We start from the raw sequence: 27,364 nt of genomic DNA on the forward strand, positions 1-27,364 counted from the left end.
CAAGGGGATGTTGGTTTGGTGACAGAAAAATTATGAATTAAAAACCCAAATATTTCTGGCTTCTTCATGCTTTGTAAGTTTTACTTCTGAATGTTAAGAAGACTTTTAATTGGCCCACTCAGTGCTTCACTGTGGTAGCCTTCCCTGGGCTACTTCCACAGTTGCATAGGAATTTGCATATCAAGGGACCTTGCACCACACTGCTAAATAGTTGTCAGTTCCAGTAAAAGGGACTTAAACGTATTATCCAGTCTAGCATGCTGTAACCATTCCTCTCTATTCAGCCTCTCTGTTCATTCCCTATTTGTGACCCAGGCAAGTATGATGCAGTCAGCATGAGAATTCTTCTCCAAATGTCTCCTCTGTGTCTTCGCTTCCTGCATTCCTGTTGTGCTGGCCAGTTTGCTATATACCTCAGTAGCCTTTGTGCTTGGAAAGCAGTTTGGTGGAAGGGGATGATGGATGAGCAGTGAACTGGGGACCAGCCACAGGTAGGAAGTGAGCTGGATGGAGTTCTGTGCACTGTACATCATTAAGGCTTCACACAACCTAAGGCTCTCTGACTTCCATGCAGCCACTAGTGTTTTGGAGTGACCTTAGATCATCATTTCTTGAAATGTTGACAATATTTTAGCCAGGGGCAGTCTTTTGGCTGGATGAATGGGCTGGTACAAAGAGCAGACCTGTCAACTATACTTCATTACAAGATATGTCACTCATTTTGGATGCCATTTAATTCAGCCTCACGCAAACTTGCTGTTACCTTCCTTCTTCCATAAATTATTCAGATCGGAACTCTTAAGGCTGGGATTTTAGAAAACTTTATAAAGGGTAAAGGGGAAAAAAAATCCCCACTTGTTACAAGATTCTGGCTCTTCTATTTTTTTATTGTACACATCAGTTTGGGTTTTTATCTCACATCCTGGTCTTGGAGGTTGAAAGTTCTGGTGAGGAGAAACTTTGAAGGCCGCTTAGTACTATGATTCTGATCTTAGTCAAGGTACTGAAGATCACGGAGAGTGAGAAACTACAATGTAGAAGAAATTAAAGGAAAAAGTTATGCAGAAGCAGAGCCACATTCTCTCATCCTGTCAGTTCCCAGAAGGAATCCTGCATTGATTTCCCTTTAGTTCAGGCAATGGGGAGTCAAACATAGGGCACCAAGGCAAAAAGAAGCTCAGCAACAGCAAAAAAGAATCAAGTAATTGTGGAATTACTTGTGTGACTTGTCCAAATTAGTAGCACTCTCCATAGGAATTATTTGTCTCTCATTAATAAAATGAATTCCACGTGGAGATATGTGTTGGTAGAAATGTCAAAAGCTAAATGCCTGCCACTGCTGGGTTAAAATAAAGGAAATGGAAATAAAGTTGAAAGCATGAATCATTTTCTGGCATGCATGATTTCACTGCTGTAATACTATTTGTTCATAGAATAATGATGTTTGCTACTCTGCAAAAAGTATTTGTCCAGATCCCAAATATGGATTGGGAAAAGTTGGTGAATCACTGCACACAGGGTGACTGAAACCCATGGAGTGAGTGGGATTTTTGGCAACCACTTTACTGTCAAATTATCAGTGCCAATATTGTTTGATACTGGTCCAGGGAATCCTGTCACAGAAAGCAGAACTGTGCATTTGGAATGACAGTGTTGGGAAAGTAAAGCCAAAGTACACAGAGATCCTACAACAAAGCCTTGGTATTAGCACACGAGGCTTCAGGATGAGCAGATTTATGTTATATAACTAAGTTAATACAGCATCCTTATTGTGCCATCATTGCCACCCACAGATTACCCACTCTACCCTACACATATGCTCCAGTTTGTCTGAGAAGGTCCCATCCAATTGTTCCAGTTGTGCGCTCTCAAATTTTTAACCCTATGAATTACTGTAAAAACATCACAGTACAAATTGTTGTCTGCTGTATTGGAACAAATATTTTCCCAGTATCTGAGGGATAATCCACAGCTGCCAGTTTAAATAATACCACTGGAACTTCTTGGTTGTAATTAGGTATTTCCTATTCTAAAATTCTTACTGAATAGTTGATAGCAAAAGTTCCGTAATACTGAATGTGCAACTCCTAAAACAGCCTGGCATTTGGGGGGGAAAGTGGAAATGTTTACAAAGGGAGAAGAAAAAAGTTATCTCTGTATTTCCTTTCATAGCACAATTTCATTAGTCTTCTGATGCACTAGGCTAGTTTAATTTGTTCTGAAAGCTGCCCATTCCAATTAGAAGGCAATTATTTTGCTTGGTGGAAGAAACAGTTATTTACATTGATACAGAAAGCAAATACAAAACTAGCCATTGGTAAAATGCTTTCAACAGGAAAAGCACAATGTAAATGCTAAGTTAAAATGTCCAAACAAAGACATACCATTTGCTCAGACAGACAGTCTACACACGTTGCATACATTGGCTGGGAAGCTTATAATTTTTTGACAATGCAATGGGAGATGATGCTGAACATATTGCAGTAAATTTTCAAAGGGCCGCAGAAAGACTTTGTTCACAAATCCCATTACATGTATGATTAATAAATAATTACAATCAGCACTTATATACCGTATTTCATCTTCACAGAGCTCTCCAAACATCAAGTTACTAATCTTTACAGAACCCTTTAGAAGTAAGTATCTTCCAGATCGAGAAAGTGACAGACATTTCTTAGTACAGTCAGTTTCTTTAGTGTTGACACACTATTTGAGGGAACTCTTATAGTCATTTGCAAACATTCAGGTAAATGAGGTTTCATCCACAAGTTCATTCAATGACAGTTAAAATGTCACAAATACTTATGCAAATATGAAACTGTATGGAGGCTTGTACACCACCATTTATGTCGGTATAACTTATGTCGCTCAGGAGTGTGAATAAGCTACCCCCTTGAGTGATATAAGTTACACCAACTTAAGTGCTGGTGTGGACAGTGCTATGTCAGCAGGAGAGCCTCTCAGGGAGGTGGGAGCTCTCTCGTAGGCATAGTGTCTACAGCAGCACAGCGCTTCTTGTGTAGACTAGCTTGAGTTTTCACTCCAGAAGCATTCACACAGTGATTCTGAAAACTCTTGGTGGGTTTGGGATTAACCAATCAAGGAGCAGAAATAACACCATGTGATGACTTAAGTCACAGTGACCAATCACACTGTAGGATCTGGGCCCCATATTTTTAGCATCTGTTGTTACATCAATCAGTATGAAGAAATCACAAAAAGAAAAGGAGTACTTGTGGCACCTTAGAGACTAACAAATTTATTAGAGCATAAGCTTTCGTGAGCTACAGCTCACTTCATCGGATGCATTTGGTGGAAAAAGCAGAGGAGAGATTTATATACACACACACAGAGAACATGAAACAATGGGTTTATCATACACACTGTAAGGAGAGTGATCACTTAAGATGAGCCATCACCAGCAGCAGGGGGGGGAAGGAGGAAAACCTTTCATGGTGACAAGCAGGTAGGCTAATTCCAGCAGTTAACAAGAATATCAGAGGAACAGTGGGGGGTGGGGTGGGAGGGAGAAATACCATGGGGAAATAGTTTTACTTTGTGTAATGACTCATCCATTCCCAGTCTCTATTCAAGCCTAAGTTAATTGTATCCAGTTTGCAAATTAATTCCAATTCAGCAGTCTCTCGTTGGAGTCTGACATCCTTTATCACAGGAGTGGGTGGGTGAGATTCTGTGGCCTGCATTGTGCAGAAGGTCGGACTAGATGATCATAATGGTCCCTTCTGACCTTAGTATCTATGAATTGTTGATGTAAGTAAGCTTCAATACCACAAACCTCAAAGTCTGGAGAGTGACTCTGATCTTTAAAGATTGATAACAAGAGACAGTGGTACATTTATATATGCATATAGTTTTGCATGGAGAAGTATGCAGTAGCTCATCTCAAGTGGTCTGTTTTTCAAAGAGCTCAAAATAAACACCATTGCAGGTACCCAGATATCTTTGGAGTGATAACATGGAATTTATACATTTAAATAAATTTTGCTAATTATGCTGAATGCTGGGTGAGGTCATGGGTTATATTAATATGTGAACCCAAGAGCAAGTCAAATTAAGGAATTTGAGGGTTTTTTTAAAATTCACAGCCAAATGAGAGGGGGAAAGAGGCTTAATGTAGAGATTTAATTTTCACTCTTTAATCCTTATGAAATAAATTTCTTATCTGTTTAGATTTGTCCATTGAAAAGTTTTTCCCCTACCTAACCAGTCTGGATGTGCTCTGCACTAATCAGCAGCCCATGATCATCTGTAGTTTTCAAAACTGGGTTTATTTTTTTTAAATTGGTCACCTGCTGACAAACTGGCACAACAGGACCAAATGGCACAAAATACAAATTTGTCCTTTCACCGCAATTAGTATTATTATTATTTAATGTATTATAGTTTACTATTTTATTTAGTCAGCATCGAGGAGTTTGCTAATAGATTTTTTTCAAAAGGGCCAAAATTAGTTGTAGTTTACGGAGTTACAAGTTTTTCTAATATGGACACCTATAGATTTGAAAAATGACTCAGACTACTTGTAGTTGTATTTAAACTGTTAATTTAAAGGTCGAAAGGCTCTATTATTCCCCCATTACCAATTCCCCAAACCACCTAGTTAACATTTCTTATTCATCTTTGTTATTTTTTTTTGTATATATCTATCTTATGATGAAGTCCCTTAGTTCATTTTTTTGCTGATTATACTATTTTGTATGTGGTAGGTATTTCATTACTATGAGCTATAAATGGACAGCAACAGAAGTTTAGCAAGATCCAGTTAATATTTTCTGGCATTCCCCTTAATGTAAATAAAACTATATTACTAGCTATATTACTAAATGTACATAATTATATTTAGGATGATTATTATATTTAAAATGATTCTGAATGTTTATCCAAGATAATAGATTATTATTAGAATGGTTCAAATCTCAGCTTTGGAAATATAGAGGAATGAGGCTAAATTTTAAAATGTATATTGATTCTATACAGGAAACCCCACAAAATGAATCAAAATTGAGTTTTCTATCTTGTTTAATGTATTAGACCAATTAATAACTAGTTCCAGTGTGGTTTATTATCTGTTGTGAATTATTATAATGTAGTTTCCAGATTGGTTTGGTCAAAGAATGAGGACCCATTTCACTGACGGATTTTTTTTCTAAAATGGTGGCTGTAAGAATCTTCTTGGGGGGTTGGAATAAATCATGGTGAGATGCATTAGGCCATGTATAGATTGGGAAAACAAACCATGGTTGAAATTGTGATTATTTTCCCATGTGGCTAGATCACAACCAGTGAACATGTGCAAAAAGGCGTTAACCTGTGTCTACAGTAGGGGCTAAGATGTAGTTATTTTATTACCTAACATCGTTAGGTCTTGGTTGATATCATGTTAACTCTTTTAGCAATCTTTTATCAAATCAAGGCTTTAGCGGACAGAAAAGGAGTACTTGTGGCACCTTAGAAACTAACAAATTTATCTGAGCATAAGCTTTCGTGAGCTACAGCTCACTTCATCGGATGCATTCGGTGGAAAATACAGTGGGGAGATTTATATACACACACAGAGAACATGAAACAATGGGTTTTATCATACACACTGTAAGGAGAGTGATCACTTAAGATGAGCTGTTACCAGCAGGAAGGAGGTGGGGAAGGAAGAAAACTTTTTGTGGTGATAATCAAGGTGGGCCATTTCCAGCAGTTAACAAGAACATCTGAGGAACAGTGGGGGGTGGGGTGGGGGGAGAAATAACATGGGGAAATAGTTTTACTTTATGTAATGACTCATCCACTCCCAGTCTCTATTCAAGCCTAAGTTAATTGTATCCAGTTTGCAAATTAATTCCAATTCAGCAGTCTCTCTCTGGAGTCTGTTTTTGAAGTTTTTTTTGTTGAAGGATAGCCACTCTCAGGTCTGTAATCGTGTGACCGGAGAGATTGAAGTGTTCTCCGACTGGTTTTTAAATGTTAAAATTCTTGACGTCTGATTTGTGTCCATTTATTCTTTTACGTAGAGACTGTCCAGTTTGACCAATGTACATGGCAGAAGGGCATTGCTGGCACATGATGGCATATCTCACATTGGTAGATGCGCAGGTGAACGAGCCTCTGATAGTGTGGCTGATGTGATTAGGCCCTATGATGGTGTCCTCTGAATAGATATGTGGACACAGTTGGCAACGGACTTTGTTGCAAGGATAGGTTCCTGGGTTAGTGGTTCTGTTGTGTGGTGTGTGGTTGCTGGTGAGTATTTGCTTCAGGTTGAGGGGGGCTGTCTGTAAGCAAGGACTGGCCTGTCTCCCAAGATCTGTGAAAGTGATGGGTCGTCCTTCAGGATAGGTTGTAGGTCCTTGATGATGTGTTGGAGAGGTTTTAGTTGGGGCTGAAGGTGATGGCTAGTGGCGTTCTGTTATTTTCTTTGTTGGGCCTGTCCTGTAGTAGATGACTTCTGGGTACTCTTCTGGCTCTGTCAATCGGTTTCTTCACTTCAGCAGGTGGGTATTGTAGTTGTAAGAATGCATGATAGAGATCTTGTAGGTATTTGTCTCTGTCTGAGGGGTTGGAGCAAATGCGGTTATATCGTAGAGCTTGGTTGTAGACAATGGATCGTGTGGTGTGATCTGGATGAAAGCTAGAGGCATGTAGGTAAGAATAGCGGTCAGTAGGTTTCCGATATAGGGTGGTGTTATGTGACTATCGCTTATTAGCACCGTAGTGTCCAGTAAGTGGGTCTCTTGTGTGGACTGGTCCAGGCTGAGGTTGATGGTGGGATGGAAATTGTTGAAATCCTGGTGGAATTCCTCAAGGGCTTCTTTTCCATGGGTCCAGATGATGAAGATGTCATCAATGTAGCGCAAGTAGAGGAGGGGCATAGGGGACGAGAGCTGAGGAAGCGTTGTTCTAAGTCAGCCATAAAAATGTTGGCATACTGTGGGGCCATGCAGGTACCCATCGCAGTGCCGCTGATTTGAAGGTATACATTGTCCCCAAAGTTGAAATAGTTATGGGTGAGGACAAAGTCACAAAGTTCAGCCACCAGGTTAGCTGTGACATTGTCGGGGATACTGTTCCTGATGGCTTGTAGTCCATCTTTGTGTGGAATGTTGGTGTAGAGGGCTTCTACATCCATAGTGGCTAGGATGGTGTTTTTAGGAAGATCACCGATGGATTGTAGTTTCCTCAGGAAGTCAGTGGTGTCTCGAAGATAGCTGGGAGTGCTGGTAGCGTAGGGCCTGAGGAGGGAGTCTACATAGCCAGACAATCCTGCTGTCAGGGTGCCAATGCCTGAGATGATGGGGCGTCCAGGATTTCCAGATTTATGGATCTTGGGTAGCAGATAGAATACCCCAGGTTGGGGTTCCGGGGGTGTGTCTGTGTGGATTTGTTCTTGTGCTTTTTCAGGGAGTTTCTTGAGCAAATGCTGTAGTTTCTTTTGGTAACCCTCAGTGGGATCAGAGGGTAATGGCTTGTAGAAGTGGTGTTGGAGAGCTACCTAGTAGCCTCTTGTTCATATTCCGACCTATTCATGATGACGACAGCACTTCCTTTGTCAGCCTTTTTGATTATGATGTCAGAGTTGTTTCTGAGGCTGTGGATGGCATTGTGTTCTGCACGGCTGAGGTTATGGGGCAAGTGATGCTGCTTTTCCACAATTTCAGCCCGTGCACGTTGGCGGAAGCACTCTATATAGAAGTCCAGTCTGTTATTTCGACCTTCAGGAGGAGTCCACCCAGAATCCTTCTTTTTATAGTGTTGGTTGGAAGGTCCCTGTGGGTTAATACGTTGGTTAGAGGTGTGTTGGAAATATTCCTTGAGTTGGAGACGTCGAAAATAGGATTCTAGGTCACCACAGAACTGTATCATGTTCGTGGGGGTGGAGGGGCAAAAGGAGAGGCCCCGAGATAGGACAGATTCTTCTGCTGGGCTAAGAGTATAGTTGGACAGATTAACAATATTGCTGGGTGGGTTAAGGGAACCACTGTTGTGGCCCCTTGTGGCATATAGCAGTTTCAAGAGTTTAGTGTCCTTTTTCTTTTGTAGAGAAGGAAAGTGTATGTTGTAGATGACTTGTCTAGTTTTTGTAAAGTCCAGCCACAAGGAAGTTTGTGTGGAAGGTTGGTTCTTTATGAGAGTATACAGTTTTGAGAGCTCATTCTTAATCTTTCCCTGTTTGCTGTAGAGGGTGTTGATCAGGTGGTTCCGCAGTTTCTTTGAGAGTGTGTGGCACAAGCTGTCAGCATAGTCTGTGTGGTATGTAGATTGTAATGGATTTTTTACCTTCAGTCCTTTTGGTATGATGTCCATATGTTTGCATTTGGAGAGGAAGATGTCTGTCTGTATCTGTACGAGTTTTTTCATGAAGTTGATAGATTTCCACTCCATACGGCTAAATTCCCTTAACCCATCATCATGTGCCAGCAATGCCCCTCTGCCATGTACATTGGTCAAACTGGACAGTCTCTACGTAAAAGAATAAATGGACACAAATCAGACGTCAAGAATTTTAACATTCAAAAACCAGTTGGAGAACACTTCAATCTCTCCGGTCACTCGATTATAGACCTGAGAGTGGCTATCCTTCAACAAAAAAACTTCAAAAACAGACTCCAGAGAGAGACTGCTGAATTGGAATTGATTTGCAAACTGGGTACAATTAACTTAGGCTTGACTAGAGACTGGGAGTGGATGAGTCATTAAATAAAGTAAAACTATTTCCCCATGTTATTTCTCCCCCCACCCCACCCCCCCACTGTTCCTCAGATGTTCTTGTTAACTGCTGGAAATGGCCCACCTTGATTATCACTACAAAAGGTTTTCCTCCTTCCCCCGCTCCTTCCTGCTGGTAACAGCTCATCTTAAGTGATCACTCTCCTTACAGTGTGTATGATAAAACCCATTGTTTCATGTTCTCTGTGTGTGTATATAAATCTCCCCTCTGTATTTTCCACCAAATGCATCCGATGAAGTGAGCTGTAGCTCACGAAAGCTTATGCTCAAATAAATTTGTTAGTCCCTAAGGTGCCACCCGTCCTCCTTTTCTTTTTGTGAATACAGACTAACACGGCTGCTACTCTGAAACCTGTTAGTGGACAAAGGTGGTCGAAGATGCATGGTAAAATTTATTTGCCCTATGAATGTCGCCTCCACTTAGTATTATATAGGGTAAATATAGGTGGAGGTGCTATCCAGGTGATAAAATGCAGAACCATGGGATACATTTTAGAATGCCTTGATTTTACAGCCTGGTATCTCCTGAGCCTTCAAGGCTTGGGAATGGGAGTTTTGTTACATTTAGAATGGGAAATTTCCTCCCCTTTCCCGTGCACCCTAGACTCCCTTCTAGCCAGGGAATTGCATGAGAAATTAGACTGTAAAATCTTGACATTCTAGATAGAAAAGCTGTTTTCTGTTTATTTGTAGACACTCAGAAAATGTTTTATTTCTCTCTCTCTCTCTCACACACACACACACACACACACACACACACACACACACACACACACACACCCCCCCTTGTTTTATGTACTCATAGTAACTAAGGCCTCAATTCAGCAAGTATTTAAGCATTCTTCATTTTAAGCCTGTGCTTAAATCCCTCTATATTCAGCAACGCACTTCAGCAACATGCCTGTACAAAACTGCTTTCAACAGGGGGCCTAAATCTTAACAAGAGGAGGGGACGCAAAGCTCGGTTCTGAAACATTTTAAAAACTCTCGAAAACAGTTCTGGCATAAAGAAAAGGAGGACTTGTGGCACCTTAGAAACTAACAAATTTATTAGAGCATAAGTTTTCGTGAGCTACAGCTCACTTCATCGGATGCCTTACCTTCAGTCCTTTCGGTATGATGTCCATGTGTTTGCATCCGATGAAGTGAGCTGTAGCTCACGAAAGCTTATGCTCAAATAAATTTGTTAGTCTCTAAGGTGCCACACGTCCTCCTTTTTCTTTTTGCCAATACAGGCTAACCCGGCTGCTACTCTGAGTTCTGGAACAGTGTATCTCTCCCAGACCCAGAGTAAATAAAGCTGTACTGTAACGTTTTTGGCCCCAATCCTGCAAATATTTATGCACATGCTTCCCTGGAAGCTCAAGCGTTGTCCCATGGGAGAGACAGTGTAATACTTGGTTTCAGAGTAGCAGCCGTGTTCGTCTGTATTCGCAAAAAGAAAAGGAGGACTTGTGGCACCTTGGAGACTAACAAATTTATTAGAGCATAAGCTTAAATGCATCCGATGAAGTGAGCTGTAGCCCACGAAAGCTTAGGCTCTAATAAATTTGTTAGTCTCTACGGTGCCACGGGTCCTCCTTTTCTTTTAGTGTACTGCTTGCATGCCTTGAAGTTAAGCCCCCACGTGTTTAGAGGCTTGAGCCTACCCTTATCCTTGGGCTGACTTGCATGGCTCGCTGTTGGCCTTACTGCTTGCTGCGTTGGCAGGGAGCCTGATTTTACGGCGCTGTTTGTGGTGTGGGGTGTTTTTCTCAAAACCCCGCTTCCGGGAAGGATGTGATCCTGTGACAACCTTAGCTTAAAAAAAGAGGGGCTGCTTGTCGCCCTGGGGGCTGCTGCAACGATTAATCGCGTGACGCAACTCCAGCGATCCCCATGGTTTTTAAAAATTGCACGACCCGGGGGGGGGGGGGGGGGGGGTCCTGACATGATTTCTGAAGGGGGGCGGCGGCCCTCGTGTGCGCGACGGTAAATTCATACTAACAAAACTCTTCGCTCAGCTCAACCCCTCCTCGCCGCCATGCCCGGCTCCCCCGGCCGAGTCCTCCCCCCTTGCTAGGGCAGAGCAGCGAGGCCGGCGGCGGGTATTTTAACTCAAGCCGGGGAGCGCGGGAAGAACCCCCCGGCCGCCGCCTCAGGCGCGACCCAGCAGCGGCGGGAGGAGCCCGCGGCCCCGCTGCGGAGGAAGCAGCCGCGCGGGGCCTATCCCCGCCCTGCCCAGCGCCGCGTGCAGCCGGCTGGTAAGTGCGCCGGCGGCTCCCCGCCGAGCAGCCCGGGCCGGGGCAGGAGGGGCGGCGGCGGGAGAGAGCTTGGGCCTCCCCCAGCGGCGCTCTGCGGGCCCTGCCCCTCCCCCCTCGTCAGGCCGCGCTGGGCGGGGGTCCGGGCGGGGGCAGCTCGGCTTCGGGGGGGGTGTCGGAGCCCGTGTTCCTTAGTGAGCCGCCCGCTTGCGGTGGGTGCAGGGGCGCCCGGGGCAGGGAGTGGGCTTGGCAGGCCGCGGGTTTGAGTGTTGATGGATAATGCCGCTGCTTGGTCTAAAGCCGCTTCCCCTGGTTTTAATGCTTCATAATGCAAAATTAGGAGCCTTCCGCCTCTTAAAATCGTCTGGATGAAGTTAAATGTTCGGAGTTGTTGGAAAGGGGGGGGCCCCCGCTGCCAGTAATTCTTTAATGACCAAAGGCGTGGGGATTCAAGAAGTTAAACCTTTGTAACCGCTGACGGGCACACGCTCAGCTTCCCGCGTGGAAATAAACCAAGTCAATCTCCTTCAGTCAAACTCGGATACCTTTTCAAGCAGCAGGTTCCTGTAAATTTCTGTAAATGTGTGGATGGAAATGTGTTGCTGGTTTTGTGTGTGTGTGTGTGTGTGTGTGGAGGGAAATCGATTTTAGCTACATTAACTGATAAAAATCGGATCTTTCCAAGCCTAGGCAGTAATTTATTAAAATGTTGAGTTTAATGTGCAGGAGCTAAAGAAGAGGGGAGTAAAGGATGAAGAATCCTCCCTATTAAAGCGGTTGGGGTGGGGTAGAGGCTTCCTGCACGGCCAAACGCCCAAGCTATACGTAGACTGCATAATATCTTATAACGACAGCATCCGATGAAGTGAGCTCACTGTAGCTCACGAAAGCTTATGCTCTAATAAATTTGTTAGTCTCTAAGGTGCCACAAGTCCTGCTTTTCTTTTTGCGAATACAGACGAACACGGCTGCTACTCTGAAACCTTTCCTCCCTTAACGGTCCCGGAATATTAATATACTTCACACGTACAGCACTATTAAAATGCAAGCCCCGCTGTGGCAGAAGGCAGCCGCTAACTGGCACATAGTACAACCGGGTGGCGACGTTTCAAAACCTTTATTTGTTAAGTTTCATCTGAAACGCCACCTTCCCGTTCGTGCATGGAATGCTGTTTATCTAGCTGGCAAGGCTGAAGGCCTGAGGTGACCTTGCTGGGATTTGATCCGGTATTTTCGGGAAGCCAGGGTGTTTCAAATCCTGAGAGTGGGGTCCACATGACATTTTGATTAAAAAACTAGAATATGAAATTATTAGGACACACCTTAGATGGATTAAAAACTGGCTAACTGATAGGTCTTAAAATGCAATTGTAAATGGGAAATCGTTACTGAGCGGGTGTGTTTCTAGGAGGTTCCTGTAACTATCGGTTCTTGGCCCTATGCAGTTTAACTTTTTTTTTTTTATCAGTGACCTGGCAGAAAATATAAAATCATCGCTGATAAACTTTGCCAATGACACAAAGTTGGGGGAGTGACAAATAATGAACAGGACAGGTCACTGGACAGTTGGCCTCTGAGGGGTTGGAGGTGTGAGTCTGGGGTAGAGAGTGCTGGGGCTTGGCTCTGCGGGGGAGGGGTTATGAATGTCTGGGCCAGGGAGGTCCCATGGCTGTTCTCAGGGGTGGGGGGGGCAAGGTAGGGAGTGTCTGGGCTGGGGGTGGTTGTGGCTGGGCTCTGGTGGGAAGGGCTATGAGTTTTTGGGCTGGAGGGGCTCTGCAGCTGGCCTCGGGTAGAGGGGGTGAAAGTGTCTGGGCCGGGGAGGGACCCCATGGCTGGATTCTGGTGGGGAAAGAGGTGTGAGTGTTTGTCCCCCTGGCTGGGCTCTGTGGGGGAGAGGAGAGAAACAGGAACTGGATTCTTGTATGGGTTTCTTTAACTCTCTATACATGGGGCAATTTTTTGTGTATCTGTATTGTTACAGACATATTTGCTGACAGGCATTTTGAATACATTACCAAAATAACTGAAACTGGTATGATTATATAGTGTTATTTTAACAAAATATGCAGAATTTTAAAATATTGTACGCAGAATTTTTAACTTTTTGACGCAGAATGCCAGCAGGAGTAATATTCAGGTCACTTCTGTTTAGTTGCTCAGATGTTTGTTTATAAGCCTACGTTTCTGCACTCTGGTTTGAAAATTTTGGCCTTAGATCATTGTTTGGCTTCAGTGATTTAATTCTAAGCAGGAACACTTTAAAGAAATTGTTTGGATTTGTTTTTCTTGCTCGCTTTAACAATAAAGTTATATAGTCTGTTCTCCAATCTTCTGTTAAATGAAATCCCTGTCTACAGATTGTTTACCTTAGTGCAGTCAAACAATTAAAAAAATGAATCGTGTGATTAAACAACAACAGAATACCGTTTATTTAAATATTTTTGGATGTTTTCTACATTTTCAAATATATTGATTTCAGTTACAACACAGAATACGAAGTGTACAGTGCTCACTTTATATTTCTTATTACAAATATTTGCACTGTAAAAAACAAAAGAAATAGTATATTTCAATTCACCTAATACAAGTACTGTAGTGCAATCTCTTTATCATGAAGTTGAACTTACAAATGTAGATTTATGTTCAAAAAATAACTGCATTCAAAAATAAACAGTGTAAAACTTTAGAACCTACAATTACACTGAGTCCTACTTCAGCCAATCACTCAGACAAACAAATGTGCTTACAATTTGCAGGAGATAATGCTGCCCACGTCTTGTTTACAGTGTCACCTGAAAGTGAGAACAGGTATTCACATGGCACTGTTGTAGCTGGCATCGCTAGGTATTTACGTGCCAGATGTGCTAAAGATTCATATGTCCCTTCATACTTCAGCCACCGTTTCAGAAGATATGCATCCATGCTGATGACAGGTTCTGCTCAATAATGATCCAAAGCAGAGCAGACCTTGATGATTCAGGTTCTGTAGTTTCCGCATCGGAGTGTTGCTTTTTTAAGACATCTGAAAGCATGCTCCACACCTCATCCCTCTCAGATTTTGGAAGGCACTCCAGATTCTTAAACCTTGGGTCAAGTGCTGTAGCTATCTTCAGAAATTTCACATTGGTACCTTCTTTGCGTTTTGTCAAATCTGCTGTGAAAGTGTTCTTAAAATGAACATGTGCTGGGTTATCATTCGAGACTGTTATAACATGAAATATATAGCAGAATGTGGGTAAAGCAGAACAGGAGACATACAGTTCTCCCCCAAGGAGAGAGTCACAAATTTAATTAATGCATTATTTTTTTTAATGTGCATCATCAGCATGGAAGCATATCCTCTGGAGTGGTGGCCAAAGCATGAAGGGGCATATGAATATTTACCATATCTAGTATGTAAATACTTTGAAACGTTGGCGACAAAAGTGCTATGCGATCGCCTGTTTTCACTTTCAGGTGACATTGTAAATAAGAAGCAGTCAGCAGTATCTCCCGTAAATGTAAACAAACTTGTTTGTCTTAGCAATTGGCTGAACAAGCAGTAGGACAGAGTGGACTTGTAGGCTCTAAAGTTTTACATTGTTTTGTTTTTGAGTGCAGTTATGTAACAAAAAATCTACATTTATAAGTTACACATTCACGATAAAGAGATTGCACTAGAGTACTTGTATGGGGTGAATTGAAAAATACTGTTTCTTTTATAATTTTTAACAGTGCAAATATTTGTAATAAAAATAATATAAAGTGAGCACTGTATACATTCTATTCTGTGTTGTAATTGAAATCAATATATTTGAAAATGTCGAAAAACATCCAAAAATATTTAATAAATTTCAGCTGGCATTCTATTGTTTAACAGTGCGATTAATTGTGATTACTTTTTTTAATTGCAGTTAATTTTTTTTTAGTTAATCGCGTCAGTTATCTGCTATAAATTGACAACCCTAGCTTACATTTAAAGTTTCTATTTAAAAACAGGTAAATGTGCCAAGAGGCTGGTGTTATTGGTATAGGTCTTAAAAGTACAGATACTTAAACTTGTTTACATTTGTGTTATTGATGTATAGAAAAAGTCAGTAATAGATTCTAACATTTTCAGCATTTTTACTTCTCCCCAGTACACTATGTGCTTACCTTTCAACCTTTTTAAAGTGTCGCTGCATTGTTGAAGCAATGTGATGAATTGACTTTCATTTTACATAATGACACGCAAGCATTTTGTCTGCCTAGAAGAGCAAAATAAATGACTTTGAACTGTAGAATTGCTAGACTGTAATGAAAGGTTCCTAGTGACAGTATAAACCAGGCTGGATAAAAATCAATGATTAAAAAAAAAGATTTTTTTTTTATTGAAATCAGATTTTTTTGATAAAATGCTTTTTGAGGAAAAAACCTGTCTAAAGATAGTTTTAATTAAGATATGTTATAGCTCAAAGATATCTCATCATGGAATAGGGATTATAAATTCTAATTCTATAGTATGAGACAATATATTCATGTAATGTTTAAGAAAAGTTTTGTAAATGAGTTCCAATAGTTCATGGATTAGAGACCCAATTTTATGGGGTTCCACAGGCTTCTGTATAGATTTAGGTTAATCTTTTTATCTACCCAATGGGACTCAGTGCTGAGTCTAGAAGATACTATCAGAGATGCTTAGTTTTGCAGTTCTCAAACTGTGGATTTGTTTCCCCAGAGGTAACATGCTTGTTAACAGCAAAAATGTTTTAAATAAATAAATAATATAGAGAGGTGAGAAATAACAGACCTCGACTCTATTGTCCCTCTGCAAATTTGTGTACACAAAGTCAATCCCTTATAGGGTGACCAGACAGCAAGTGTGAAAAATCAGGTCAGGGGTGGGGGTGGGGGGGTAATAGGAGCCTATATAAGAAAAAGACCCAAAAATCGGGACTGTCCCTATAAAATCAGGACATCTGGTCACCCTAATCCCCTTACCTCTCTCTAAAAGTGCAAAGTTTCAAAAAAGCTCAATGAATAGAAGATTGTTGCGTGCGGAATAGATCTGGAGAAGGAGAAGTCTGGAGATAAATATGAGAAGCGAGGGACATATGCTTGTTTTGTTAAAATATTATATGTTTGCTATTGAAGAAAAAAATCCAGAATACTTAGCGTTGTTGTTTTAGTTAAATAAAACAATTTAAATGTCTGTCTGGTGATGTTCTCTTAATACAGCAGGGCAAGAAAATCCTCCAAATACTAATGATTAATCTGTTGAATTGGAGACAGTTCACCTCCCAATGACTTCATAAATAACAGCTTCAATTACCTTTGGTAAATGAAATAACCAATCATTCATTTTCTGATATAGTTGTAAAACTAATCTGAAAAGTTTTCAAAATAAATCACTGTTTAAAAATGTATAGTGTGTACCTTCTAAAAATGAAACTTGCATCTATCTCTGAGTTGTGAAGAACATGTATTAAGGTTGTAACAACCAACAAGAATGCACTTTTATGTAGAAATCCATGATTAAATTGAGTCTTCCTGGCTAGTGATTTTAAATCAATTTGATTTAAATCAAATCCACCCTGGTATAAACCACAAAGCTTGACTGTTTTGCACACGATCAAAGTGCAGCCTTACAATATATCCCATTACAGTGTATAATTCTGTAGAGGCAACAGAAAGGCCTCAGTGTTTTGATAGTTTTAATGCTTTGTTAAGGCTGACACCGGTTTGATTCTTTCCAATGTAATTTTTTTCTCTTTCCTATAAACTGAGTATTGCCAATGTCTAGCGTTCACAAATCATAAGATTTAAAAAATATAATTGTGTGTTGCTTGCCTTTGGGTGATAATTTTTTACCTTTAGAGGGAATCTGCTCATCCTAAATTCTTATGTGATGATCTCAGGTTCAAAATTCAACCTTAAACACAAATGCCTTCCAGTTTGCTACTATGCTTACACTCTCTATCTACTGGGGTGCTCCTGTTCTGTCCCCCACCCTAACTAAACAGGACAGCCAGCTACCCCGTTCAGATCTTCTTTCATGTTCCCTCACAATCTTCTACTCCCTACGCTCATTGTCCCCCCTTATTTACTTCCCTTTTCCTTGACAGTCCCCTATCCATCACATTGTACTGCGCCCTCCTCAGCGTGTGCCTTATCCTCCTTGCCTTTTCCTGAACCCCCTGATTCTTCATAGCTTCCTGTCATGTTTTCTAACACATTCATCTTCCTTGCTGCTCCTACAGGGTCATTCCAGCACCTTCATGTTCTGGCCTTCCAATGGTGATTAAGAGGCTACTATCTTCCCTGAGGTCAGGCTGGCTTAATTTCCCCCACCCCCACTGGAAGCCATGGGAGTTATTGGCTATCTTGCCAACTAAGCCTGTGATTTCAGTGCTGCTGACAAAAATTAGAAGCGGCGACCATTCTTCATAAGGGTAAAACTGTGAGATTGAAGGCAATAGTCAGAAATAAATGAGGAGCTAGTATTGCCAACCTGAGTCAGCCAACAATCATAAATCAACCCTCTAGTACCCCCAAAAATGTGAAGCCAGTTGCAGGATTGGGGTCTGTGAGCAACAGCTACCTGCAGAGGTCTTTGGGAATCACTAAGTGTTCGTGAGAGGAACTAAGGTGCATGGTACATGTGAATGTTTTCCCCTGTCCTTATGGAATAATTTGGAGGAGAAGGGGAGAATCTGAAAGGAGCTCTTCATGCAGTTTCCCTGCCCCAGGTTCTCATGTATTAATCTGAGAGGGGCTGATCTGGGCCTGTAACCCCTTTAGCTGATTTACTGTATTGTTTCTAGTGACCTTACTTTCTTTATTAACTTAAACAGGAATATGTCGAAGAAAGGAGGGAAACAAGCAGAAACGGGAAGGAAAGTACATGTACCATGTAAACGAGCAAAGGTGGCAGCATCTTGCCCGCCTTCACCTATGAACTATGACAGTCCAGACAGTGTCTTTGAAAGTTTGATCTTTCCCATTGAACAAGAGAAGTTCTTCAAGGAGTACTGGGAACAGAAGCCATTGCTTATTCAGAGAGATGACCCTTCAGTAGCTGCTTACTACCAGTCTCTCTTCCAATTAATGGATTTGAAGGAGCTGTCCAGCCAGGGTTTGTACTATGGAAGAGATGTTAATATCTGCAGATGTGTGAATGGAAAAAAGAAGGTTTTAAATAAAGATGGCAAAGTGAACTATATGCAGCTGAAGAGAGACTTTGATCAGAAAAAAGCAACGATACAGTTTCACCAGCCTCAGAGATTTAAGGTTAGATCTACTGTTGCCCATAGATTGTGGCTCATGTCCTTCTTATTATGTGTTTTTTGTAAAATACAAATGCTGCATATTACCTAGCTGCTGTCTTATTTGCCTCAGTCAGGTTGGATGCACAGTGTATATTAGTGTATCACAATGTATCTTAATGAAATCAGGGGGAAATTGGTTTTAGCTGCTGCCAGCAGGCTGTCAACACCTACTACTTTATAAATGAACTATCTGAATCAAAACACTATTTTATACTTTGCTCTATGCACCATCCTTCCATGCTGTAGCAAGGGCATATCTAAAGGCTGATTCATGGTGTAAGAAGATTAGAACTCCTCCTTAAAAGCTTGTTTTGTTACCATCATTGTAATTTAGGGAAGGATAAACACAAACTTAATTAATACCCATCTTTATTTTCGTCTTAAAGTTCACACATCCTCCCCTTCTTGTTTTTGTTTCTGTGTGCAAGTGCAGGTTTTAATACCGGTTCTTTTGAGGCAAGGCAAGGTGTGAAATATTTCCAAAACACTCCACCTTCTTATAAACAAAACACACTAGTACTGAATTACAGCATAGTTAGTAATGCATCCGATGAAGTGAGCTGTAGCTCACGAAAGCTTATGTTCTAATAAATTTGTTAGTCTCTAAGGTGCCACAAGTACTCCTTTTCTTTTAGCATAATTAGTAGCATGCTGTCCATTTTAGCATCCGCTCACTCTGCTTTCTCTTTTGCTTGTCTTTTTCTTACTTTTTAGCATTCACTGTGCACTGATTTAATCAGTAACCCTGGGAAGGAGAGGATGGTTCCACATACAGTCTACAAAGGGATGAAATGTCAATACCCTGAGCTGGGTATTAGGCACAATTATGCCATCTTACAGTTTAATTTTGTATTAGTCTCTTGGGAGGTATACCTGTTAAAATTGTGCCCCAAATGTAATATCTTGCTTAGGGTGTTTTTGATTTCACTGTAGTCCTGGGGCTCAATGTCATATTTGGCATTTGAAGATGGAGTGAATACTGCAGTCTAGAGTGTTCGTTGAATGCACATATATTGATAGCGCTCCTTTGCCTCCGTGTAGAAGGGTAGCAGGAAGGCATCCTCTGTTTCAGGCTATTCATTGATTTTGGACCCCGATATGGGTGTAATTCCTTAAGCATGTCATGTCCTGTCAGATGTGGGTGTTGGCAGCATATTTTAGAACTCGTTTATGCAATTAATAAAAAGGGTTTAAAAGGAACTAGAGGAATAATGGGAGCAACCTTCTTTGAGAACATACAAGGCAATAATAAAAGCAATTTGGATAGCTGCAATGCCAAACTATAACTAAGCTCAGAAATGTTGAGACATTCCATGTTTGGACTGTTTATTGGCATGTTGTGCGGCTGGCATTAAGATTTGGCTTTACGATACGAGTTAGAAAAATTTCATGTGTGCATTGTATGTCTTTTTTTCCCCCCCAAACGGAAGGGGTGTTTTGGTGGAGGTATAGTGTAGCGTAACTGACTCTGGTGGGGAGCTATCATTAGGGTTTGAAATTTAGACCATCAATGCTAAAAGCATGAGACTTTACTGGTTGAACTAAAAGGCTTGGGGTAAAATTTTCACAAACACTTAAGGCATTTAGGGGCCCAAGTCCTATTGACTTTAATCATGGGTTAAAAATCCCCTAACTGCAAGAAGAGCTGATGGGGAAAAATGAATTTTTTTTAATGAAAAATATTTTTATTGGTATTTTGAAACATCTTGATCTGCTCTAAAGCTGGTTGAAAAATGAAAAATTAATTTATTGTTTTGTGAAAATTTTCACAAAACATTCTTTTTTGTTGTTGAACAATCAAAATGCAGAAAAGTTTGACGGGCTCTAGCTGGAAATTGTAAAAGACTCAAACTTGTCCTATGAACCAACCACAGGGACTCTCATTCTCCTATTGTGGGTTATATTTAGGATAACTGGATAAGCGTGTGTGTATGTGTTTAGGGAGATAAGGCTGGCTTGAGTCTTTCCTTGGTTATAAAGGATTTGGAGGAAAGTGTGTGTGCCTGTGTTGCGCACACCAATGGTTTGACATGAAAGAATCTTTAACTGTAAACCAACAGGTTTTGGCAGTGGCAGTATAATAATTAGTATTCAACATCTTTCACAGAGTAACTCAATTCTTTTACATTTTGGACATATTTAAAAGTATCTTCTAACATGTGTCTCTGCAAGTCTGATTTAAAAGCTAAAATACATGGGTCTAAATAAGAGGGTAATTCCATAACACTGAAGTCTAGACACTAGAAGTTCTAACACCAAATAGCTTTAAATTATATTCGGGGGCATACCACTAAAAATATCCAGATGTTGATGCTAGGAAAGGGCGGAGTAGGCTGAGAGCGGGGGAAAAAAAAACAATAGTCAGAGATTCTAGCTTACTGTCATTAGAACTGAGTGAATAATGGAAGAACTTAGGTACTTCTACCTTCCCTTCTTTATTATTTCTACACCTTCTACCTATTCTCCATAGCAGTCAGGGCAGCATATCACCTCCAGATTGGCACCTGGCTTGCTGGTTACCTTCACAGCTGATTTTTTTTCTGCTGTTCCACACAGCGTTCAGCATGGACATGTTCTAGTAAGGCAACTGGCATCCCTCTGTAGTAGGACTCCAAACTTGCATTGTTTGGCAAACTACGTTTACAGTTTCTCCCATCATTTAAGTTCCTCTGTGTGGACTGCTACCATAGTTAGAGTAATACATCAAACATTACTTTAAAAAAACAAACGCCATGCTTGCTTTTAGAAGTAACGTTTATTTGTGGTAATTTCACTTGCTTTCTTTAAAGGATGAGTTGTGGAGGATCCAGGAGAAGCTGGAATGCTACTTTGGCTCTTTGGTTGGTTCCAATGTTTACATTACTCCTCCAGGGTCCCAGGGTCTGCCTCCTCACTATGATGATGTTGAGGTGAGAGAACAAGCTTGCTATCTGTAAATTTACAAGCAGCGTTTCCAAGGGTGGAAGTATGTTCACTTTATGGAAGTCATTAAATGGATCCACTTATTGGATGGCTTTGGGTGCGTTTATATGTGGACAGGTTTATGCTCTGTGTAGGTATAGATTTGGTCAAAGTAACATACAAGGATTCTTTCATTTTAAAGAAAAGGTATTGAGTAATTTGATGGTAATATCCTGTGAAATGTGCTTTCCAGAACTGTTGTGTGGGATTTTAAGTTGATGCCGACAAGCTACAGAAGCTTCCCAGCAGCCTTTGTCTTTCAGTGTAGAAGTGTTACAGCGGTGGTGGTGATTTTAAAAAGTGACAGTCAGGTCAAAAAAATCAATTAAAAACTTCCAGACCTACCTTTGTTACCTAGAACGCGTCAAGGGCCTGATCCTGAGAGAGCCTGCTGATTTCATTGGGAGTTGTAGGTGCCTAGCACTTCTTGGGGTCAGACCTTCCAATTATTAAAACTGTAAAAACTTGGAAATCATCTTTTCTTTGCAATTTCTTCAGCTTGTACAATAGAAATAGACTGGTCACACTTTAGTACTTTGTTTAGTAGCACAACTCTAGAATGACTAGTTTGTAAATGCTGCCAGGAAAGCCTTAAATCTAGATGTGTCTTCATTTAACTTTTAAAAATAACAAAAACATTATTTACATTACAATGTAAAAACATTACATTTTATAAAACTTACTAAAAAAACAAAACCTGAAGTTGGGGACTTATGCTGCCTGACTCTCTTCTTTTAACTGTCATGTTTTAAAAATAAAACAAATATTTTCTAGTTGGTTTTAGAATATTTACAAATAAAAGGCATAAATGTCTCCTCATGAATCAGAGGTTGTTTTTATTTTATTTTTAATTTCACTTCAGATAAATGCATCTAGCAGTTTTGTTCGTCAAAGGAATTTTAGCTGCACACAAACATACTCTTTAGTTACCTAACACATGCAGAATGTACCTCTCAGCTATTTTTGAACTTTATAGAACTCTGGGTGTCACCAGTAAGGCCATCACTTTGACTTTTTGTGTCTTTGCTATCTATCTCTCTCACTTAGTCCCATGGGTTTTTTCAGAGTTCAAAATTTGAGCAGCTGGAGTTTTGAGGCACAGCATGGCTCTTTGATGCATATTGTCTTGTGGTCCTTTGCAGGTGTTTATTCTTCAGCTGGAAGGAGAGAAACACTGGCGTCTCTACAAACCTACTGTGCATTTAGCTCGAGAGTACAATGTTGAATCAGAGGATCGGATTGGGAATCCAACACATGAATTCATATTAAAGGTACTGGTATTTGCTGCACATGGCTTTCTTGGCTTTGGCTGTGAAACACAATAGCGTAATAACTTTATTTTCTGATGCATTGTTTAAGAAGAATGCCCTGAATGTGTTTATAAAAATGATATTCAGAGCACTGGAAACCGTCTGGCAAAAAGGGCAGTTGGGTATCCTATAGGGAAATTGTAGAACGGGTCTGAAACCAACAAGATGAAATTCAGTAAAGACAAGTACAAAGTACTACACTTAAGAAGGAAAAATCAAATGTACAACTACAAAATGGGGAAAGACCGGCAAGGTGATAGTATTGCAGAAAAGGATCTGGGGGTTCCAGTGGATCACAAATTGAATATGAGTCAACCATGTGATGCAGTTGCAAAAAAGGGTGATATAATTCTGGGGTGTATTAACAGGAGTGTCATATGTAAGACATGGGAGATAATTATTCCGCTCTAGTTGGCACTGGTGAGACTGCAGCTGGAGTATTTTGTGGTGCCCCAAACTGGACACTTTAAGAAAGATGTGGACAAACTGAAGTGAGTCCAGAGGAGAGTAACAAAAATAAGAGGTTTAGAAAACATCGCTTATGAGGAAAGGTTAAAAGAACCTGTATGTTTCGCCTTGTGAAAAGCAGACTGAAGGGGATCTGGTAACAGTCTTCAAATACACTAAGGACTGTTATAAAGAGGACAGTGATCACTTATTCTCCAGAGAGGGACCAGGTGGGTGAGATAGTATCTTTTATTGGAACCAACTTGGGTTGGTGAAAGAGAGAAGCTCTCAGCCTGAAGAAGAGCTCTGTACAAGCTCAAAACCTTGTCTTTCGCCAGCAGAGGTTGGTCCAATAAAAGAGACAAGCTTTTGAGCTTACATGGAGCTCTTCTTCAGAGAGCTTGTCTCTTTCACCAACAGAAGTTGGTCCAATAAAATATTACCTCATCCACCTTGTCTCTCTACTATCCTGGGACCAACACTGCAAACAATTGTTTTCTGTCTCTGCTGAAGGCAGAATAAGAAGTAATGGGCTTAATCTGCAGCAAGGGAAATTGTAAGTTAGATATTCAGAGAAACTTTCTAACTCTAAGGATACTTAAGCACTGAAATAGGCTTCCAAGAGAGGTTGTGGAATCCCCATCATGAGATTTTTAAGAACAGGTTGGACAAACACCTATCAGGGACGGCCTAGGTTTACTTGGTCCTGCCTCAGCCGAGGGGGCTGGACGAGATGGCCTCCCAAGGTCCCTTGCACTCCTACATTTCCGTGATTCTATGATGAGCTTCTCTACCTTTTGTTTCAGTCATAAGGCCAAATCCTGCAAGGTCTCTGCATGAGAAACTCATGTTAATGGACTCTTGCCCAACTGTATAGCATTACAGATTCAAGTCAAAACCTGGCTTTGGACATAAGTAGGTTGCGAGTATTATAAATGAGAAATTCATTGACTTTAATAGAAGTCTGAGGGGTTGTAAGATTTGATCCAGAGTCTAATGAATGTAGTTCCTTTTCACTTTCATTTGTTGCATATGGTGGGCCAGACTCTAGTACCCTTCATCTCATTAAAGCGTACCTTAGTCCAGTGGTTCTCAAAGCTGGTCCTCTGCTTGTTCAGGGAAAGCCCCTGGTGGGCCGGGCCGGTTTGTTTACCTGCCATGTCCGCAGGTTTGGCCAATCGTGGCTCCCACTCGCCAATGGGGGCTCTGGGAAGCGGTGGCCAGCACATCCCTCGGCCTGCGCCGCTTTCTGCAGCCTGTATCCGTGGAACTTGGTTCTCTTCATCAGGGAACTGTAAGGACTGGTTTGCTACCTGTATCCAACACAGAGCTCAGCTCCATGGGAGTTAACTAGTAGCTAATTCAGTTAAATTATCCACCTTTTCATACTGGGGAACACTTCCCCATCTATCTAGCTGGGATCCCACCTCCCTTTTAGCAAGAAGGGAAAGGCAGCTGTGATCATAACCCTTTGTCACATGTTTGCAACCCCCCTGAGGGTTGTGACCCCTGACGTTGAGAACCCATGGTCCTCCTAATTATTTTGCAGTCCTTAATTTATAGCATCTTAATGTTGATAATGCACTTATGTATGAACCAGTTTTCCCTTAAAGACTTGGGCCCAAATCCTGCTTTGCCTTACTCATATAAGTAGTCTGTTGAAGTCAGTGGGTCTATCAAGTGAATAAGGCAAGCAGGATTTGGCCCTTAAAGTGTTGGTCAGCTCTGACCAGTGACATTGTAAACTGACTTCTTTCTACCCAGCAGATCAGTTCCTCTTTTGTGTATTGTTGAGCACCTAGTAACTTCATTCCCTAATCACCAAAATGATAGTCTAGAGAAAGGTAGATCAGGTAGGACAAATGATTAGCCATTGTTCCACATAATATAAGGTCAGGGATATGATCCCCCACAATTTGTTTCATAAGATTTCTTACCATCCCTCAGGAAACCCATAATTTAGAAAAGCAAGATAGTTCAAAGTTGTTATTAACAAATCATTCTTTAAAGAAGTAATAAACCAATGTTAGCATTCGATTACAATCCTTTCTGTTGTAACTCTCCTGTGGGGAGCTCCCAATGGGGCTAACACATACCGGAGAATTAGATGCACTCCTTGTAGGAGATGCTCCTCTCTAGGTGAGCTGGAACATAAGTTAATTACTCCACAAGTCAACAAGTGGATCCTTTCTAGCTGTGATAGATAATCAAGACAATTCAATAACGGCAGAGGGAAGCTTGTTAAAAGGTAAGTGAATCACATGTGGTTTACCTATGACAAACCACAGCTCTTTATAAATGGACAAACATAAGTGATCTTGCTAAAACCTGTGAAATTCTGTAATTGGAGGAGACCTTTAATTCACCTACTTGAAGAAGCCATTTGAAGAGTATTCACTTAAAAATCTTTTTTTTTTTTTTTTTTTTTAAGACCACTAATCTGCCTAAAGAGTGGTTTGAGCCTGGCAAATAAATTAAATTTAAGATTAAAATTTATTCTGTGTTTTACCATAGTTATTTTATGACTCTCTCTTGCAATACGTTGTTCAGGTATTCAGAATTTAATGGGAGAAGCTGTAAATTTAGCCTTATTTGCAGTAGCAGTCACATATCTAATTAAAATCAATTTCAGGAATAAAGTTAAGCAAATCCTTGGCAGTGCTTGCATAATATTTGATCTTAGGAATTGAAGCATGTGGTTGGTGGTGGTATCTTCTTGCAGAGCTGCGCTGGACCTGAAATATTTTTCTGTGATGCGTTTCTTTTAGTGGTGCAAATTTTTTCTTCATGGTGGTGTTCCTTTGTCTGTCTGTCTTCTCTGCTCTCTCATCTTTATTTTCTGTTATCTCCATTCTGCTAAATTGCCATCACTTTTAAAGAGCCCTTGCTCACAAGGCTTGTTAAGACAGGGTGGTGGGGGGAGGAAGGATGGGTGGTCGTTTTTTTTAAGACCTGTGACCAGAACTGCTTAAACTGTGTTTAAAAATACATTAGTACCTAGCATAGATGGGTTTTATTAGCTTTCCTAGGCAACTCTAGTTTTTTTCCCTTTCAAGGGTGTTAGGTTGGATCCAGATAGCATTTCACTTGTTTGTCACTGTTCCACTGGCTCACTTTGTCAATGGGCTGGTCTCAGTCACTTCTTCATTTTGTGTGTACCTAGTTTAATGTGCAAATTGTAAATTTTAATTTGCTTTGACTTCACAAATAATAAGGAAGAATTTAGTTTAGCTCTCAGGCTTTCCAACCTTAAGAGGTCCTCTTTCATCGCTCAGCTATGTGGCATGGAAAGGTGGGTCAATTGTATTGCATGCTTTTATATTCAACTGTCAACATTGATATCTAGGGAGTAATTTCTTTATTTTGCTAACATTACAGTAAGGTAAGACTCAAATACTTAATTGCTTTTTCCTTCTATTTTCTTTTAGCCAGGAGATTTGTTATACTTTCCAAGAGGAACTATTCACCAAGCTGACACTCCTCTCGGGGGATCGTATTCTACTCATGTGACCATCAGCACCTACCAAAACAAGTAATTATTCTTTACCACTTTCATAGCGTGGCTTCCTTGGACACAATTTGGATAAAAGCTAAAGGTGACCTAAAATATGTGTGTTTCAGAGAAGTGGTACTATCTGTTGGCTAGAGCAAAGGCCTTATAGTTGGGGCTCTTGGGTTCTGTTCCTGGTTCAGCCACTGAACTTGCTGTGTGACCATGGGCAAATACCCTAGCTTTTGTGCCTCAGTTTTCCCATCAGTAATATAGGAATAATACTTTACCTGCCTCCCTGGCAGGGCTTTCGGGAAATTTGTTGAAAAGGTGCTATAAAATCTTCTGATGAATGATACCATAGAAGTGCAACATTGTAATGAAATCTAAGCCAGTATTCATGTAGGAGTAATAAAGATCTGGGAAAGCAAATCATTAGTTAATTGCTGCATAAAAACATAGCAAGTAGGCGGCTTTTAACAGAATCATTTTTAATTACTTACTTACCAGCTGGGGACTTTAGGTGGAAGATAAGGTGACAGATACAAATTCAGTGTTGCATTTTATACAGTCTCTTACCAACTGGAGAGGTTATTGCACATCTCTTAACTCAGAGAATATTAAGCACATTAAGGATGAATTGTTAGTTTTTCTCTCCTATGCCACCTCCACCAGGCACCCAAACTTGTCTTAGCTGCAAACCTTCCCTTTATAAAAATATCCTCATGCTTTTCATCTACCTGTTTCAGCCTTTCCCCAGAGATTAATTTGCACGTTTGTTTCCTACACCTTCTCCCTGCTGATGCCTTTTCCAACCGGGGGATCGCTGCTCCCACTTAACCTGTCTCTCCACTGCTGACCTCTGATTCAATGGTCTGGGTGAGGAATCAG

General features: G+C 40.8%; 1 protein-coding gene across 11 annotated transcripts in view; it reads left to right on the forward strand.

Moving 5' to 3' along the window:
- The first annotated feature begins 10,835 nt into the window (after positions 1-10,835).
- The window catches only part of RIOX2 (ribosomal oxygenase 2), a 37,226-nt gene continuing 20,697 nt past the window's right edge, over positions 10,836-27,364 (forward strand). For 2 of the 11 annotated variants that reach the window (XM_038388774.2, XM_043510117.1), the window contains exons 1-5: positions 16,173-16,274; positions 17,792-18,227; positions 21,055-21,174; positions 22,369-22,497; positions 26,412-26,515. In XM_038388774.2, coding sequence (XP_038244702.1) covers positions 17,796-18,227; positions 21,055-21,174; positions 22,369-22,497; positions 26,412-26,515 — 785 coding nt within the window. In that variant the 5' untranslated portion in view covers positions 16,173-16,274; positions 17,792-17,795. Of the gene's footprint in view, positions 10,983-16,172; positions 16,275-17,583; positions 18,228-21,054; positions 21,175-22,368; positions 22,498-26,411; positions 26,516-27,364 lie in introns of those variants that run through there. The other 9 variants (XM_043510106.1, XM_043510120.1, XR_006279707.1 and 6 more) reach the window with 6 other exon arrangements.

Source organism: Dermochelys coriacea, chromosome 1, assembly GCF_009764565.3.
Source record: "Dermochelys coriacea isolate rDerCor1 chromosome 1, rDerCor1.pri.v4, whole genome shotgun sequence".
Classification (NCBI taxonomy): Eukaryota; Metazoa; Chordata; order Testudines; family Dermochelyidae; genus Dermochelys; species Dermochelys coriacea.